Source organism: Neopsephotus bourkii, unplaced genomic scaffold (genome assembly GCF_033783945.1).
Source record: "Neopsephotus bourkii isolate Nb327-2 ecotype Australia unplaced genomic scaffold, CSIRO-AGI_Nbou_v1 NB_168, whole genome shotgun sequence".
Classification (NCBI taxonomy): Eukaryota; Metazoa; Chordata; class Aves; order Psittaciformes; family Psittacidae; genus Neopsephotus; species Neopsephotus bourkii.
Genome location: NW_026900684.1, coordinates 11,741,042 through 11,757,742, shown reverse-complemented (window position 1 = coordinate 11,757,742; position 16,701 = coordinate 11,741,042). Strand labels below are relative to the sequence as shown.

Genomic DNA, 16,701 nt, shown 5'->3' with positions numbered 1-16,701 from the left:
TGCCGTGCTCGCGCCGCGCTTCCACAGAGCGAAGCCCGAGGAAGCCTCAACACGCTCGGGGCAGGAACTCCGCGTAGTGCCTGTCACAACATGGCTGCAGTGGGGCCAGCGCCCGGCACGTGACCCTCACACACTGGGCAGGGGGCGGGTCCCAGCACTCTCCGCCCCGCCCGGGGCAGTGGTCACACACGGACAGCCCCGCGCCACGCCCCCATGGTGCCTCACGGCCCCGGCTGCTCTGACTGGACAGCAGCGTTGTCAATCTCGGCTTTCCCCCAATCGCCAGCGCGTCCCTCCTAGCCCCCTGTTCCCGCCTCCGGGTTCCACTTCCTGGAAAGTTGGCGGTTGGAAGCGGAGGTTGAAGTTGGACGTTTGAGGGGTACTGGGTTCCCGTGCCGGGGTCCGCCGCCTCTAAGCGGGGCTGCTCGCTGCCGCCACGCTGGAGGCGGCGGGACGGCGCGACGAGCAGGGGGCAGCCTGTGAGCCGGGCCTGGTGCAGCGGGGTGAGCCGAGACCGCCTAGTCGGGCCGCCTGCGAGCCCAGGCAGCAGGAGTGGCGGCCCCGTTCTCGGCCGCCCACCTACTTGTTACAGATGGAGGCCAGCCTGACGTGCGCCGTGTGCCTGTCTCTCTTCGAGGAGCCGGTGACGCTGCCCCTTTGCTCGCACAACTTCTGCCGGGACTGCGTGCTGGAGTGCCTGGCTTCGGCCGAGGCCTCCCGCCTGCAGCAGCAGCGGGGTCAGGGGCAGTCCCGCCACTCCCGGGTGGGTTCGGGAGCTGGCGGCGACGTGGCCGGCGCCCGGGTGTCGTGCCCGCTGTGCAGGAAGCTGTGCCCGCTGCCCCGGGGCGGCGCCGCCGCGCTGCCTGTCAACACCACCCTGGCGGAGTTGGTCAGGCTCTACCGATCCGGCACGGCCGGGACCGCCAAGGTCGAAGAGGCAGAGCAGGGGCCGGGGTTTCCACTCTCCCTGCAGGCTCTCGGGGGAACCTGCCAGAAGCATCCGGGACGGCTGGTGCAGCTCTACTGCCGGATGTGCCGCCAGGCGGGGTGCGGGCTGTGCGTCTCTAAGGAGCACCAAGGCGTCTTCCACTCCGTCAACCTCATAGACGCTGTGTACCAGGAAGAGAAAGTAAGTGCGGCGCTTCCTCTCCGCGCTGGGGCTCTGGCTGGGAGGTTGGGCTCTCCTACAGGGTATCCTTCCTTGCCCGAAGTGCTTTTACTCAGGAAATGCAGGGAAAAGCGCTGTGTAGTGGACAGGAGGGAGGCAGCGAGGGATTGTGTCTCTTTGAACCAGGTGATCGGATTTGCTTTTGGAGTACCGGGGTGTGCAGTCAGACCTCATCCACCACATACAGGGGACCAGGCGATTTTACAGTGCCAACAGATCCGAACCCAACTTAAGAAGCATCTGAAGGGGGGGGGGGGGGGGAATGAAGGAGGGAGTGTCTTGCTTTAATATACAGACCTGCATTCTTTGCTTCTAAAACACACCCATGCTGAGAGTTTATTGCGTGTCCAGATCCAGTTTTTCCAAGTTCAAAACAAAAGCCCCACCCACAGATACTTTGTTTATAGGCTCTCTAAGCTGGCATAGGTAATTTGGGTCACAGATAATTACATATTTAGAAATAGATGGGTTAGGTAAGTAATAATAAATGTAAAACCAAAATGCACTCCTGTATGAATGAAACCAACTGCCTTGCCTAGTGCTTGGTTGGCTGATTGTAGTGACAAGTGGTTGTGCTTTTTGACAAAATTGGGTAGAACGAGCTTTTTGTGCCGTATGCAAATGGGGTGCAGGGTGGCGAGGCATGTCGGTTCTGCTATGCAGTAATGGAAGCTGCTGCATGAAGCATATAGGTGTAAAGGTTTAAGTACACTACTGACTATTCTTTAAGCTAAGAGCTGCTTTTGCACTGATTTCTCTCTTGCCTCTCCCATCGCCAGTTACACTTCACTCTGGAAACCCAAGGAAAATAGTATTTGCACTAGGCTTCTTACCTAAATCTTAATGACACTAGTGAGATAAAGGAAGAAAACACAGTGATAATCTTAGTTCAGAACCAAACAATAACTGACTTATGCACAGCTTTCTGTTTTATCAGTGTGAAGCATAAAAGCCTGTCAATATTGTGTAGTTGCTTGTCAAACTGGAATAACTGTGTTAAAACTTACATTGAGATAGACACGTGTGTGAGGGGAGAGGTGAAAAGCAAAGGCTGAGGGAACCGATGTTTTAACTATAAAGTAACCCTGTAGCAAGTCTAGCAATATATACTGTAGGTGAGCATTACTTGGAGAAATAGCCAAAGAAAGTTTGTGTACTGAACCAAGAAAGCTCTAAATGCTATTAAGAGATCTTTTAAATCGCAGGCTTTCTTTAACGTCTTGTACAGAGCATGCCATGATATGATCCTAGATAACCACTGAGATGTATTTACTTTATGGAGTAGATAAAGCAATGATAAGCATTTCAATTGTCTTGCAGTTAACCTTCTTCAGCAGTCTGAAAAAAATGAGAACGATAAATGAGAAGCTGACAAATGAAATCTCGAATCAACTGAATGATATGGATGTGAGTTACAGATTCTCGATATTATATATGTGTGTGTCTTTGTTTCTTTTCTCATGGTAGGTTAATCACAAAATGGAGCATACTGGTGCTTCTTTGTGGCATAAATGTGCTTTGAGCTTCCTCAGGGAAGTGACTCCTTGTGACTCCTCCTGACTAGGGAAGTGTCTGAAGACATTATTACTGTGTTTTCATCTCGTTCTATGTTCTGGTGCTTCTAGATGGCACTGAACAAGGATGCTGACATGATTGCACTGGAATTCAGAGAAATCTTCAAGACTCTGGAAATGAAGAAACAGCAATTGCTAGAAGATGTTGAAAATCAAAGAAGTAAAAAAGAAAAGGAATTCGCGATTTGGAAGAAAATGAAGGAAACTCACAAGAAGACCATTGAAAATTTTCTGAAGGATTGTGAAGAGCTTGTCCATGAGTGTGATCCTCAGCGTTTCCTAGAGGTGATGGCCTTTTTCTTACCGTTTAATATCAGTTGTATAATGAACCTCAGATATAGCCTCCTGTATAGTAGGTTATGATTATAAAAATTACTGGGTTAGGAAAAACAAATTCAGCAAACGAAAAATACAGACTAAAATTATTTAACACTTCATATTTTTTATAACAGTGCTTTTCATTTTAGAAAAGTTGAAAAAACTTTATTTGCAGCTTATATTTAGTGAGTTCAGTAGACATTTAGGCTCTTCACTGAAAACTACTTAAATTGACTGTAAAGCTGCTGCTGTAACACTTGCTATATTATATTAGCAGCTGTGAAAGTTTTGGTGCAGATAGGGAGTAATTTTCTAGTACTGCCTTGAAAATTCTCCCATTTATTTGTTTTTTAATATTTATTTTCAAGTGCTTTGTTTATTAAGCACTTCTGGTGCATCTCTGAACTTGTAAGACACTAAAAATGCTGTTTGGGGAAAGATTGGTGGCAGATTTGGTAACCTGTCAGTGCTGCACAGCAGGGTACCATGTTGAAACCTGTGAACTTTGCACAAATGTGTGCAGTGGAAATAACTCAGCCTATTTAAGGCTGGCTTGGGTACTTCTGACATACACTGTGTTACATAGTATACATGACCCTGAAAGTCTCCCTCATAGGGTTCAAGGGAACTGCAGAAAAGAAACATGCAATCCATTTTAGAGATGAATGCTAGAGGAACGCAAGACACAAGCTTTATCTTCACTGTTACCTAAACCATCAGACATCTTTTTATAACCTTTTATGTGCAACACTGGCTGCAGTTGTACAGAATTTAAGCAGATGGTAGATATGGAGCAAATACTTTAATAGCTATTGAATTTTGTGTTCAGTTTCAAGGCTTGTGCTTTCCTAAAAAATCACAGCATGTTCTTTCCTGCAGTGGGTCTTTTTGCTGCTTTCAGGTAAATGAGAAGCTAAGAAAGTACTTGGTTTGCCCAAGTTTCTGGTAACAACTTATTGAGGAAAATTTTGCTTTTACCCAAAGTAAAAGCGTCTTCCACTTCTGGAAGGAATATTCTGACTCCAATGAGTAGTATGCTTTAAATTCACTACCTTCTACCTCCCCCCATAACAGCACACAACTCAGTGAGGTGGGGTATTGTTATTTAAGAATTAGTACAGTGAGATCACCAGGATTTTAGGGGGAAGCAATCTATAACCCACTCGGTCTTCTACTTTTCGTTGCCCGTTCTTTGGGAAGTGTCATTTGACTATAACGCAGTGCACTTCATACTGCCCTTATCTGTCTGATTTCAAACTAAAAGACAGCTTTTTTTAAATCTTGGTGTAACAGTGCCATGAGAGCAGGTAGCAGATGCTTCCCTCACCAAGAAATACAAAGTGGTCCTTCATTTGAATGTTTACAAATACCTGAGTATCCAAAATGAATGAGAACCATACGGGTCATGGCTCATTATTTGAATACCTTCATTTGGCTCTGACGTAGTGCTTTTTCTCTTTAACACAAAATATTACAAAGTACATAATTGACCCAGACACACTTTTATTTTTACATTTGGATGCTCTCTTTTTTCCTCTTAAATGTTAACAGGTTTATTTCCTATAGTTCTGTGAAATGAAAATACGAGTTCAGCCTCTGAAGTATTTTGATAAAGCAATAATCTTTTGAGAGGTCGAGTAAAATTAATTTGTATCTTACAAATTCTTGTTTTATTTATAGGTGGCCTGTGGCTTGAATGCAAGGTATATATATTTTTTTCATGCTTTGTTAGTTTTAACATTAATAACTAAGAAAATAGTTACTTTGGATATAGTCAGATATAGTGACTTAAAATGAAAATAATACTTAGTAATTAAGACATAATGCTTTCAGATTTTTGGATGCTCAGTATTGCAAAGTTTAGGAAATCTGTCAAGAATTTTAGTGATGTGCTGGCTAGGATTAGAGATAATCTTTTGAACTGCATCCTGCAAAAAAACAAGTCTAGGAATTCATTATACACAGTGACTGAATATTTTTTAGATATCTTATTTAAACTCAGGAACACTGAAGCATCCCTGCAGATTTAACCGAAATCCTTAAGAGCATGTATGGAGATCCTGCAGTGTCTTCATTTTTGTCTGCAGTGCAAATACCCTGTATATTTCTTCCTAAAGATTCTTAATTACATTTCTTACAACTTTTTAAGCAGAGTTTAAGAAAGAATATTGGAAAAGGAGTTCTTTAAAATATGTTGTGATTCAGACTAGCATTAGCAATGCCCTCTGAAGAAAGAGTATAATTTAGATTCAGGTATAGCATGCTAAGAAAAACAGGTGGAGGGAGTGTTAATCTCTGCTTAGCTTCAGGCACTACATCTTGCAACTTTGATTGCGTATGAAACCTAGTTCAAGGGAATTGTCGGATAGTAAGTTTTAAGAAAAAGATTTAGGAAACTGTACACTTCATTGAAGACTTTTTCTGATTTCTTCTCCCCCTTTGTGATTTCTTTTCAAACTATTTCTTTTATTAGGCAGGTGTAATTTAGTTGTTGGCACATGAACCTTAAGGAAAGCGTTTAAGTTCTGTGGTGGTTTTTTCTTTTCCAGAATGAAAACTCAGCTTGACCTGATGAACATAGCATCCAGCTACGAAAAAACACCAGAGTGTACTCAAAAGAAGATGGATATCAATCCTGTGGTTAATAAAATCTTGGCTTTGAAGTTAATGCCTGTTAACGAAGGCACTGATAAAGGTAGGGAAGAAGGACCTAATACAGGACAAGATTTGGGAAGTCATTATAGCAGCATTACAGTATCTGAAGGGAGCCTATAAGGATGCTGGGGAGGGACTCTTCATTAGGGACTGTAGTGATAGAACAAGGAGTAATGGATTTAAACTTAAACAGGGGAAGTTTAGATTGGATATAAGGAAGAAGTTCTTTACTGTAAGGGTGGTGAGGCACTGGAATGGGTTGCCAAAGGAAGCTGTGAATGCTCAGTCCCTGGTGATGTGCAAGGCCAGGTTGGATAGAGCCTTGGGTGACATGGTTTAGTGGGAAGTGTCTCTGCCTATAGCAGGGGTGTTGGAGCTAAATGGTCTTAAGTTCCTTTCCCACCCTAACTATTATATGATGGGAACCTGCAAATTGCTAGTAAACCATCTGCATGGCAAAAACATGTAAGTCGTTAAAAAGCATCTGAGCAAATTAATGGATGATAAATTAATCAAGGGCTTTTAAATGTTTTATGAAGGTGTTTTCTCTAGAAAGTCCCTATGTTACATTTTTGGAACCCGGGAGAAATATTACATTTATCCTATATAACCAGTATTGCCCTGTAAGGAACATGTTGCTGAACTGACGGGCATCTGTTGTAATGTAATCAGATATTAACTATGTTCTGATTAAATGCTTTTACCTCATAGGAGAAAATAATAGGTTTTTTTTATTAGGGCACACATCTCCAGGCATTTAGAATGCCTTACATAGGCCTCTGGCTTTATATCAAAAGTTTGACAAGCACTGAGGACTCACTTCATGCAATGTACTTTTAGTACTTAATTGGAATCTGTTTTAGATGCACAGGAACCTTTCCGTATCTTCTGTACTTAATATGCTCTCCATCACTGTTCTTTTCTTTGTACTAGATCTACCTTCTGGAGGAAATGAGGACTCAACAAAAAAGACTCTATTTAAAAATAACATAAATCAATGGCAGAACCAGAAGAACACACCCAACATGTTTCTTGTAAGTTACTGACTATGGGGCCACAAGACTCTACTTATTTGTCAGAGCCTTGGGCAATACCGTCTAGGGTGAGGCGTCCCTAGCCATGGCAAGCGGGTTGGAACTAGGTCATTGTAAGGTCCTTTCCAACCCAAACCATCTATGATTCTGTGAATGCTAATGTCTGCTGCAAAACACTTTTCAGCCTCTAGCAGGACAGAAAGAAGCACTGGCAGATGGCAGCAGGATTTGTACTCACCTAATGTCAATATCGGAAACGTCCACGTCTCAAAACATGAGTCATGAGGTACGATTGAACATCTGTTATAAATACGGCCAAGCTGCTATTTGTTGCAACACAACTTTATATATAAGTTTGTCTAGCCATTTTCAGTTTGTAGAAAGAGGAAGTCATCTGCCTGTGTTCTGTTTTCTGAAGATAATAGAATTCATTCTTCTATGAGTCCCTAAATTCCTACTAATGTGAAATGAAACTGAGAGTCCCTAAATTCCTACTAATGTGAAATGAAACTGAATCCAGTTTCTTTTGGTTTCGTTTCCAATGATCTAGTTGTACAACTGCGTTGCTTTTTTTTTTTACTTAAGAGTTCCATGTGGGTGGCTGAGTGATTTTTTTTTTTATTTTTTTTTTTTTTTGTCTGTACGGAGTGATTCTAGTTACAGTTGGTAAAGCTTGGCTGGCAGTGCATCACATGATGCATGTTCCAAGAACACCAGTGGCAGGTGATTAAATGGAAAAGTTGCTTTGGTTCTTTAAAGACAGTATTATTGTTCTTTTGCATTTCTTTTCTGTGCTCCTTGAGAATGCCAGTTATATATTTACTGTATCTAAGGGGAAGAAAACCCACAGATCCCCACCCAAAAAAACAACCACCACAAAAACACCAAAAAACTGCCGAACACCACAAACCCGAAACATCACTTACATTCGTCTCAGGGGGTTATTTTTCATGGCAATTTGAGAATGTGCCACTTAATGTCTAAGGTGGTATTTTTTTAGTTATTTTTTGGTTTGTTGGTGACTAAATACAGTTTTCTGTAGTCTTCTATTTCAAAACTGCTTTCATCATGGTTCATGTGCATCTTGTTCAGTTGTTTTAAAACAAGATTTTCCCATCGTGACTCATGCTCTGTTGCCTTCCATCAGCAATGGAAATACACATCATAGGTGCTATAGAAATGTGAAAACTTTTCTTCAGTCTTATGTGAGTTTTACAATGCCTGAATCCACAAATGCCCTTTTACTTAATGGGATTCTTTGCTGTGATTGTAGGAGTTACGTTACAAATTCTATGTGGAACATCAGAAGCTCACCAGTGAGGTCAAGACACAAACTCTGTCTGGAAATAAAAAGTGTAAATTTGGAGGTACTGGGGCTTTGAAGGCTAGGTCCTCAGGAACCCGTTTTGCATCTTCACTTCCAAAAGCAAATAGTCCAGATAAAGTGAAAATTGGAATCCTGCAAAGAGCAGATGGCTTTGAGAAAAGCTTTTCTGGAGCCAGTCATCACAGCATCCCATCCACAAATATGAACTCTTCTGAAACAAATGGTGACTTAAAATTATTTCTTGAGAGAAGTTCCCAGGAAGCAGCCACTCCAGCCTTAGAGAGCTCTGAAGACTTAGGACCTAAAGAAAAATTGCCAATGCAGGAATCAGCGGTTACTGGTTCCAATGAAATAGACACAAATCCTAGCAATTCATTTGGCTTAAACCCAGCAGCCTCAGCAGCTGTTACTGTTTCAAAGTCAGAATGTCTACATGTTTCTGCAGAGAGACCTACTTCCCCGTTTACTTTTGGTGCATGTAACAACTCAGTACCCACATTTATTAAAGATGCAGGTACATTTTCCTTTAAAATCAAAGACACAAAATTTGTTTTCCCTCAGTTTTACCCTGGAAAATGTGATCATGCAGATAAAACCAGCATCCAGGATGAAAGCAAATTTAGAAAGCATGGTACTGTAGCCAGACCCACAGTTTCTGATGCTTCATCTAGTCCTGATTTAGACTCAGTAGAAAGCGAGAAGCCAGGTTTTTCATTTCCCTTTGGCAAGTCAGTAAAAGGTGGTTCTGCAGGATTGGGAGTCAGCAATTCATTTAAGGTTTTACCACTATCCCCGTTTTTTAGCCAGTCTGAGAAGCCATCTGACAAAAATACATCATCTCATGTGAGAGAAATAACACTTTCTGCAAAGGAAACTGCAGGATATGGAACACAGAAACCATCTGTCTCAGGGGAGCAAAAAGCCAACACCTCAGAATCTGCCACAACTGTAGCTTGTAATACTTCAGAGACCAACACTACAGCTGCGGTGAATGTCACCAAGTCTCCCATCCTCCCTGCTAATTTTGTATTTTCATTCAAAAATACCTGTTTCTCATTGCCCTCACCAGTGTTTTCATTTGGAAATACTGCCAGAAATACCTCTGGTTCACTGACTTCCTGCATGTTTCTGCCTGGAAATGGTACTGAAGAAGAGAAGATGAACTCTGACAAAACACCTCTGAATGTAGGGAAGCCTGTATCTCCAGAGAGTGTGGAGCCTGCTTCTAGACAGAGTCAATCAAATTGTGAAGATTCATTCCTTCCTATTGACTCATCTAAGAAAACTGAAAGTGCAGGGACACTTCCTGATGGTAGTAATTCTTGTAGTCAGCCTTTGTCTTCAGCCATCCTTCCTGTTAAATATGAGAATGCATCTTCCACTCAACTTCCTACAGCAACAAAACCAGAAACAAAGGTAAAAGAGGAAGAAAGTGAAACCGTTGCTGAAAACAACTGTTCCTGTCCTAGAAAGGAAGATGAGCCTGAGTCTGTACCATGTCAGAATGCAGCTTGTTCTGGTCTTGGTGCATGCAGTGCTCCATCTTCAGGAGGTTCTGTGTTCATGGTAAAAAAGACAGGAGGACTGCCAAGTGACAGCGATTCTGACACGGAACTGTTAAGTCAAACGTCTGTCTCTACTGCTGGCAGCGGTGAATCAGAGCATTCTTCTGTTTCTGAAGACAATATATCTGGTAGAATAAAATCTGAGAAATGACAAGAGAGTGAAATGGAAGATAGCTGTACTTAAATAGGCTGAAATTAAATAAATGTTCCTGAACACATTAAGAAGTTGGGGGATACCTGTCATTTGACAGTTGTTATCAAAGTCTGGCCATATGTACTGTATCTTCAGGAATGCAGACCTTCAGAGAAGCGCCACCTGGGTGGGTGGGTGTGGGGTGAGGAGGATGGAGATGGGAGTGGCTCAGGCAGTCGGTTCAATGAAGCCTCAGTGAGGAGAAGCAGGGTATTGATGTTTCAGTACAGCAGCACGTGCACTAGGGTTACATTAGTAAGAGAGCACAGACACTAGCATTCTTGTCACGGGGAGGGAGGGAGGGAGGGAAGGAGGAAAGCCACAGAGAGAATAAAGGATTTTGAAGGGCATTACTGAAAATTGGGTTGCATATCTCCCTTTAGCTGTGGGTTTGGGTTTTTTTTCCTGATGCTGTATTTAACGTATATTGAAGGTCCAGCTCCTAGTGACATCTCAACAATTTCTCTTAGGCTTTTGAAATTGAATCACCACATCAGTGGTTTTGTTACACGTTGCAGAAGAGTGTCAGCTGTACCTTGGAAATGCTGCCTTTATGAAAAGTAACTGTCACAAGTAGTTTTCACTTGCTTTCGGCAAGTTTGGGAGTCAGTGGACAAGATCTTAACTTGTTGTTTTGGTGAAAGTGTTAGGAGGATGTAGCTTTTAAACCACAAAAATTTCTTTTTTACAATTTGCGTAATAGTAGGAGAAAAAGCAAAACGGCATTTCTCACTGTATTAATGAAGTTTCAGTCTTTGAAATATGATGTGAAGTGAGGGCAAAAATACCATTTTAATGTTTCATATCCCTTTAGAGTTTTTCACTGTCAACTAGAAGTTATCTTTGTAACTTCATAAGAGAAATATTACTAAGTTTAAATCTCTGTAAAGCTTACAAATATACTTACTATGACAGAATACTAAGAAATACTTTTCTCAGTTTAGAAAATGTGGCCTCATTTTAATTTGATTTGCATTCTTTGCCTCAGTTTTGCTGTGGCAGTGCATTCCTCTATTAAAAGTGCTGAAAAATGGTTTCTAGAATTTATAAAACTTAACCAGCCTTCCTTTTGCATCGGCAGTCTAGTAAGGAAGGTGCTGAAAACTGTTGTTGTTTTTACTGTTATGTTCATCTCTTAAGTCTTACTGTATATCAGTTTTTCTGCTAAGTATTGCTCTGCTTTTTTCTCTATAGACATTCTTGTCATGTTCTGCATGTGTAGGAGAAAAGTGTTAAAAAGGTGTTGCATTAAATCACTGGAAAACAAAGGCTGAGCATGATAATGGCAGAGTGCCATGGATGGAGGTTGATCTCAAAGTGGAACAATTTTAGAGATGGATAAGGCACCTATAAAACTTGTTGCCAGGCTGTAGAAAATGGTTTTTCTCCATTACAATGACAAAAAAATAATCCTAATGAGTAAGGGTTATTCAGAAACCCTGCTGAGTTTCTTAAGACAACATCTTGTCTGTTCATTTCTATTAGTAGTGTTTCATGAGAGTTTGGTAAAGTTAACTTTAAGGCAGATACTTCATCTTTTAGTGAGAAGACACCGTTACCATAAAGCAAATAGACTATGGTGGACTGGTTTCGAGAGCAGAAATTGTTGGTATGTGAGTTCAGTACAGTCTTAGGATTGCTTTTCAGACATGGCAAGTTGTTGTCTATGTGCCTGATAACTCAGCATTCAGGTTTTCCAGGGCATGTAAATGGTAGGCAGGATGTTCCACTCACCATGGGTCACAGTAATTATAGTCCACCCAGGTAACAGAAAAGTGGAATTACTGATTTTCTGAAGTCTCACAAGTTGATTCCTTGGTCAGTGTGACTTAATCACCTCCTTAATAAAAGCTGTAACAGGAGTGAGGTGCTTTCCATATACATTATTGAAATTGAAATGTTCCGTTGCTAATGCTTTAAGAGACATGACAATTTTCAGCATATAAAATTAGTACAGTGTGACAGATCTAATAAGTTTGATTTTAAGCCAGGATATGATGCTTACTGGTCAAATAAAGGAGAACACAGTAGGACCAATTTCTGACTTTATTCCTTGGTCAATTAATTGTGTCTTATATAAAAAGATTACTTCATTTATTTTGTGGAACATGAACATGGAAAGGTATAAATGAAGCCAGTTTTACCCTAGTTGAGTTGTGGAAGATGTATCTGCATATGGCATGACTTGCCAGACAGTAAAGAATAATTTGAGTAAATTTTATTTTCCAGGCGGAGTTAGATCAGTCTTTTTCTACCACTGTGATCCATTTCCGTCATAATTTTGTTTGAAGAAGTTGAAGCCAGTTGACGGTAGTTAAGCTGCGCTACCTGATTACGTACAGGTTTCCCTCCCCCAGCATGTCCTAGTACCATCTTGCATGTAGTTTAATGCTGCCTAAAGAGATTTCAGGTTACAGGCTTCATCAGTGATCATTTGAACACGAGAGGTAATTTGAAGAAATGGAATTCTGAAATGTCCTTAATGCACATTTTGCTCATTATCAACAGAGAATAACTTGCATCACTGTCTTGGTCATCACTGTAAATTTGTGCATGACAATGAGGACTGTGGGCAAAGCCTAGTTCTCCAAGGCTACCTGAGCATTAGTATGTATGTAATATTTTTTCAGACTACAAGTACACTAAATGTAGTGTTCAACTGAAGAGTTTCCAGTAATAATGTGAAAATATTGTTGAAAACTGTTCTTTCCAGCAAAACCCAAGAGAATAGTTAGGAAATATATTTCACTGAACTCAGTAATTTGTATTGCAAGGGACTTTTTGACAAGTATGGTAGAGGTGTCCTGAATCTTTTTGACTCTTAAGGATAGGTTGGGTTAAAAATGAAACAATTCGAGATATGGTTGTAACATTTTATTAATCATACTACATTGTACTGATGTAAAACTCTTTATACTTAAATTTTTGTAGACTAAAACTGCAGACTACTTTAAAAGTTTTTATAATGATTCGTGAAGGTACTACTTCAGAACTTCATAGAAACCTTGGAATATAATTAAAACAATCTATTTGATTACGATTGCTAAAGTAATTGCTGAACATCCTTCACAAATGTGCTGAAAGTTTCCAGTGCTGTCCTACTGAGAGGCTAATCTCGCCAGCTGTCAGAACTGTGACATTTGTTCAGCTTGTTTCTGAGAGCTACATTAACATGCATATCACTGCCTGAGGAAAATAAAAAAGTGCCGTTACCTCATTTCTTAACCTATGAGAAACAGTTATTTAGTCATTATTTATTTAAAATGTCAATGTATAGAGTTTCATTTTCTGAAGTAAACTTTGTATTACTAGTATTGGATATTACTAAAACTTGATTATAAAACACATTTGATGATTCTGACCTAGTCACTTCCTAACTTAAAAGGCAGCTGATCCGTGTGGTAAGGCTTATGTACTGCTGCTTCCCCACACCCCCCTTTTATCTTCAGTTAATGCACTGCAGTTTCTCTGCATAGATTCTGCCCAGTTGTTGAAATGCCAGCAGAACATTGTCATTTGGATCATCACACAGTTCACTCAGTGATGTGCTGGGGTTAAAAAAACAATAAAAAAGACATTTAATTTCAAATTGCTTTAAAGATGAAATATCTATTGTATGTTAGAAACCACAAGTTTATCATACCTAATGGACTTAATGATGAGTAAAAACTCCTTGAGTGCATAGTAAGCTTCTCCTTCATTTAACCTAAAGAAAGAAAATAAAAAATTAGCATGGATATGCATGTACTGTTTCTGCTTTAATAAACCCTGTCATGTACATTGGGTAAGGATGCAGAGCATATGCCATGGCTTCAGACACTGACATACTAGTTCCTTAGTACTGTGTTGAAGATAATGGAATCCCAGAATGGTTTGGGCTGGAAGGGACCTTAAACATCATCCAGTTCTAACCCCTCTGACATGGGGGGAACCCTCCACTAGGTCAGCTTGGTAGAATCAAGAATGTGATTCTACAATGTGTATTTCCTTACCTCTTCCTAATCTGGCATTAGTGTCAAACTCTGCTACTGTAACCACAACAGTACAAGGAATGGGTACTGTAATTATTCTTAGAAAATGCTTTGAAGAGTTTACAAAATAGGTAGATAATATTATATGCTCCCAACAGCACCCTCAGGGAGCAGAGTGAAGTGGTATTTCATTGCTCATAAATACAAATTACTGGCTATGAGCATGAAGGTAAAATAAGGATAGTTGAGATAGAGTAGTTGGGAGAGGGAACTTGTGGTTGGGAATGAAACAGGTATGTGAATGGCTTCATTAAGAACTGCAAGCTAAAAGTTTTATAAAGAGAGGGATTTAATGAATGAGGTTACAGAAGGCTAGTGAGAGTCAAAACCAAAAGCGATCCTCCTGCATCCCTTATGCTCTAGATTTTCCTTAACTGGAGTTTTTAATCTTTCACATTCTTTTGCCTGTATATTTTAACACTGAATTCTTCCTTTAATCTGTTTCTGTCTTCATTATTTGACCAAGTTTTTGACATCTCTCTGCTACTATGTTACCATCTTCTAAACTACTGCATTGGGCCTGCCCATTTTAGGGACTTTCCTGATTTCTTTCATAGTGAAAAAAAAAGCCCTTGATTAAATAAAACTTCCAAAGAGCCTGTCAAAATAACCTGCATCACTGAAGTCAAGACTTCCCATTTATGCTACTGTTTTGAATACCCAGGTAATACTTTACAGTTAATGCCATTGGACTTCCATGTAGTATATGTTTTGATCTCATTAAAATAGTCAACCAACCTAATCAGGTTTAAAGCTATTCCATCCATAAGTCCTGGAGGAAGAAGTCTTTAAACAATAAGATGTACTTGTTTACCCTATTGTAAACAATGTTGCCACTTCACCATATTAAAAATGTTAGTACATACCAGTTATCAGTTGTCAATGCAATCAGGGATCCATGCTTATAAAAGTCCAGTGCATATGCATTGAGTGGCTGCTTCCTTCCTTGATTATCATACTTTTTCAAATAAAGAAGGGGGCAGTTTTTGACATTAATTCCGAGGGTACGTAAGACAGCCTGAACAACAAGAAAGTATCTGTTGAATAGATGAAAACCTGTGGTTTTCTTCATGTGCCTATTTTGTCAAACCTTTAGACCACAGCTGGGAAATTCCACACTCCTAATCCTGTACCACTCCAAAAATCTGCACAAGAATGTGTAGGCTGTAGACACAGGGAGAGTTTGTCAGTAAAGTGTCCTGCACTGCTAGTGCAGCTCTGAGTCATTCAGAGTCATTTAAAGTTTGACTGGGCCACTGCATGTCTCTTGAGTTTTAGATGACGATATTTCCATGTGTAGATAATATGTTTAGATTCTCTCACTGAAGCTTTTAATATAATAGTCAACCTTAAGCATGGAACATTTTAAGGATGAAGGCAAATTTCAAATCCCCAGTCAGAGAAATTTCATTTTGTCTGTAACGGAATTACGAGTTGTGATAATTCCCCCATGCTACATGGCCCATATAGATGACCACAGAAAATACAAGCTGGCAATAAACATGCTGATATAGTATTAAAGTACTTTACTTGTCTTGGAGTTGAAAGGAACAGAGGCCTTGCAGGAAAGCCCACTACAGATTTTTTTCCTACATCCATCTGTGGTTTTGCATTGCAATAATGTGGTACTACTCAGTGCTGATTTTGAGACCTTTCAAATTGTTTCTCCTAAAGTGACACTTGAGCATGGGGTCACCATATTACAGAGGCAAGAAGACTGTAATAATTTTTTTATTTACCTATAATAAAATTCTGCCCCCATGAAAAAATAACTTACTTTATTAATGTTCTCCCCAAGAAATAGATCGTTATCAACCATTCCAGAAACACATGCAAAAGGTGAGATGGCAGATATGCTTTTGGTGGTGTCCATCAAATAAGATGCTAGTTCAGAGCCATGCCAACTCTTGGATGTAAAATCTAGACAAAGTTTCAAGTACAAGGTAAGCTATGCAGACTCAAGCTCCCTTTCAGCAATCAATTTTAAAAGCCAGAATTTTTCAGGCAGTAGCTAATGACAGGACATACAGTTAATCTTCTAAACTTAAACCCTTCTTGACAGATGTTTATTTCTTTTGTTCATAAGAATGCCTACACACTTGATTACAGAATATAAGAAAGAACTTTCTAATAGTGAGAATGATTATGCCTTAATCCCCCCTTGCAACTTCAGCTTTTCTCCTTGACTCATCTGTAGCCAAAATTGCTAACAGCACAAAGTTACACCAAAACCAAAGGGAATGTTAGTTCTAGAAGACTTATTTTACCTTCATCTTTTATTCTGTCATACGTTAAAGAAAAACAGGTTTTCAACCTGTATGCACATGTCTTAATAGCTTGACATCTAATAATATTTTGTTATTGCTAGCCTCTGGACACCCAGCCAATATTTTTCTTGAAGTGTAGAGCTCTAAAGAATGAATATTCTAACTGAAGCTTAAGCATGTGAAGGTCACATGTTTTGCTCTGCTTTATGCAACCCATTATGGATTTCTGGTTTTACGACATGGAATTTCAGCTGGTTTATGGTCTACCTGTAACTTCAGTCACTGTCTATAGAAGACCTGTCTCATTATTTCTAAATATATTTGTACTTTTGATTTTCCTTTCCTAAGCGGAAACTTATTCTTTCTTTCCATATTAATAGTGATATGTCAATCCTTGTCCTACAGTCTTTTCTGCTATGTATTACAGTAATTACGCTGTAGTTACACTTGTAATGAAATGAGAATGAAACCACATTAACCATTTAAACAAGAAACTTTAACATTCAAGTTAGAATTTTCTATTCAAGAACAGGAAATTCAATTTTCATAGCTCACATCCTGGGTAAAAG

General features: G+C 40.0%; 2 protein-coding genes across 4 annotated transcripts in view; one reads left to right on the top strand and one right to left on the bottom strand.

Moving 5' to 3' along the window:
• The first annotated feature begins 314 nt into the window (after positions 1–314).
• LOC133222863 (uncharacterized) lies at positions 315–9,866 on the top strand. The gene is made up of 8 exons (XM_061373002.1): positions 315–1,129; positions 2,489–2,575; positions 2,794–3,027; positions 4,741–4,763; positions 5,610–5,755; positions 6,649–6,749; positions 6,934–7,035; positions 8,023–9,866. The coding sequence occupies exons 1-8, from the start codon at positions 593–595 to the stop codon at positions 9,790–9,792; spliced, it is 3,000 nt and encodes a 999-aa protein (XP_061228986.1). The 5' UTR covers positions 315–592; the 3' UTR covers positions 9,793–9,866.
• Positions 9,867–12,693: 2,827 nt separating this feature from the next.
• DDX60 (DExD/H-box helicase 60) overlaps positions 12,694–16,701 on the bottom strand; it is a 45,239-nt gene continuing 41,231 nt past the window's right edge. For all 3 annotated transcript variants that reach the window (XM_061372960.1, XM_061372978.1, XM_061372969.1), the window contains 4 exons: positions 15,643–15,785; positions 14,732–14,883; positions 13,478–13,540; positions 12,694–13,382 (listed from right to left, as the gene is read on the bottom strand). In XM_061372960.1, coding sequence (XP_061228944.1) covers positions 13,280–13,382; positions 13,478–13,540; positions 14,732–14,883; positions 15,643–15,785 — 461 coding nt within the window. In that variant the 3' untranslated portion in view covers positions 12,694–13,279. The remainder of the gene's footprint in view (positions 13,383–13,477; positions 13,541–14,731; positions 14,884–15,642; positions 15,786–16,701) is intronic.

What these genes read in the sequence shown, in the direction of transcription:
- LOC133222863 (XM_061373002.1), top strand. Translation starts at nt 593, where the DNA reads ATGGAGGCCAGCCTGACGTGCGCCGTGTGCCTGTCTCTCTTCGAGGAG. An exon ending in CTGTGTACCAGGAAGAGAAA is followed by an intron (nt 1,130 to 2,488) that starts GTAAGTGCGGCG and finishes ATTGTCTTGCAG; the next exon opens with TTAACCTTCTTCAGCAGTCT. An exon ending in GCCTGTGGCTTGAATGCAAG is followed by an intron (nt 4,764 to 5,609) that starts GTATATATATTT and finishes TTTCTTTTCCAG; the next exon opens with AATGAAAACTCAGCTTGACC.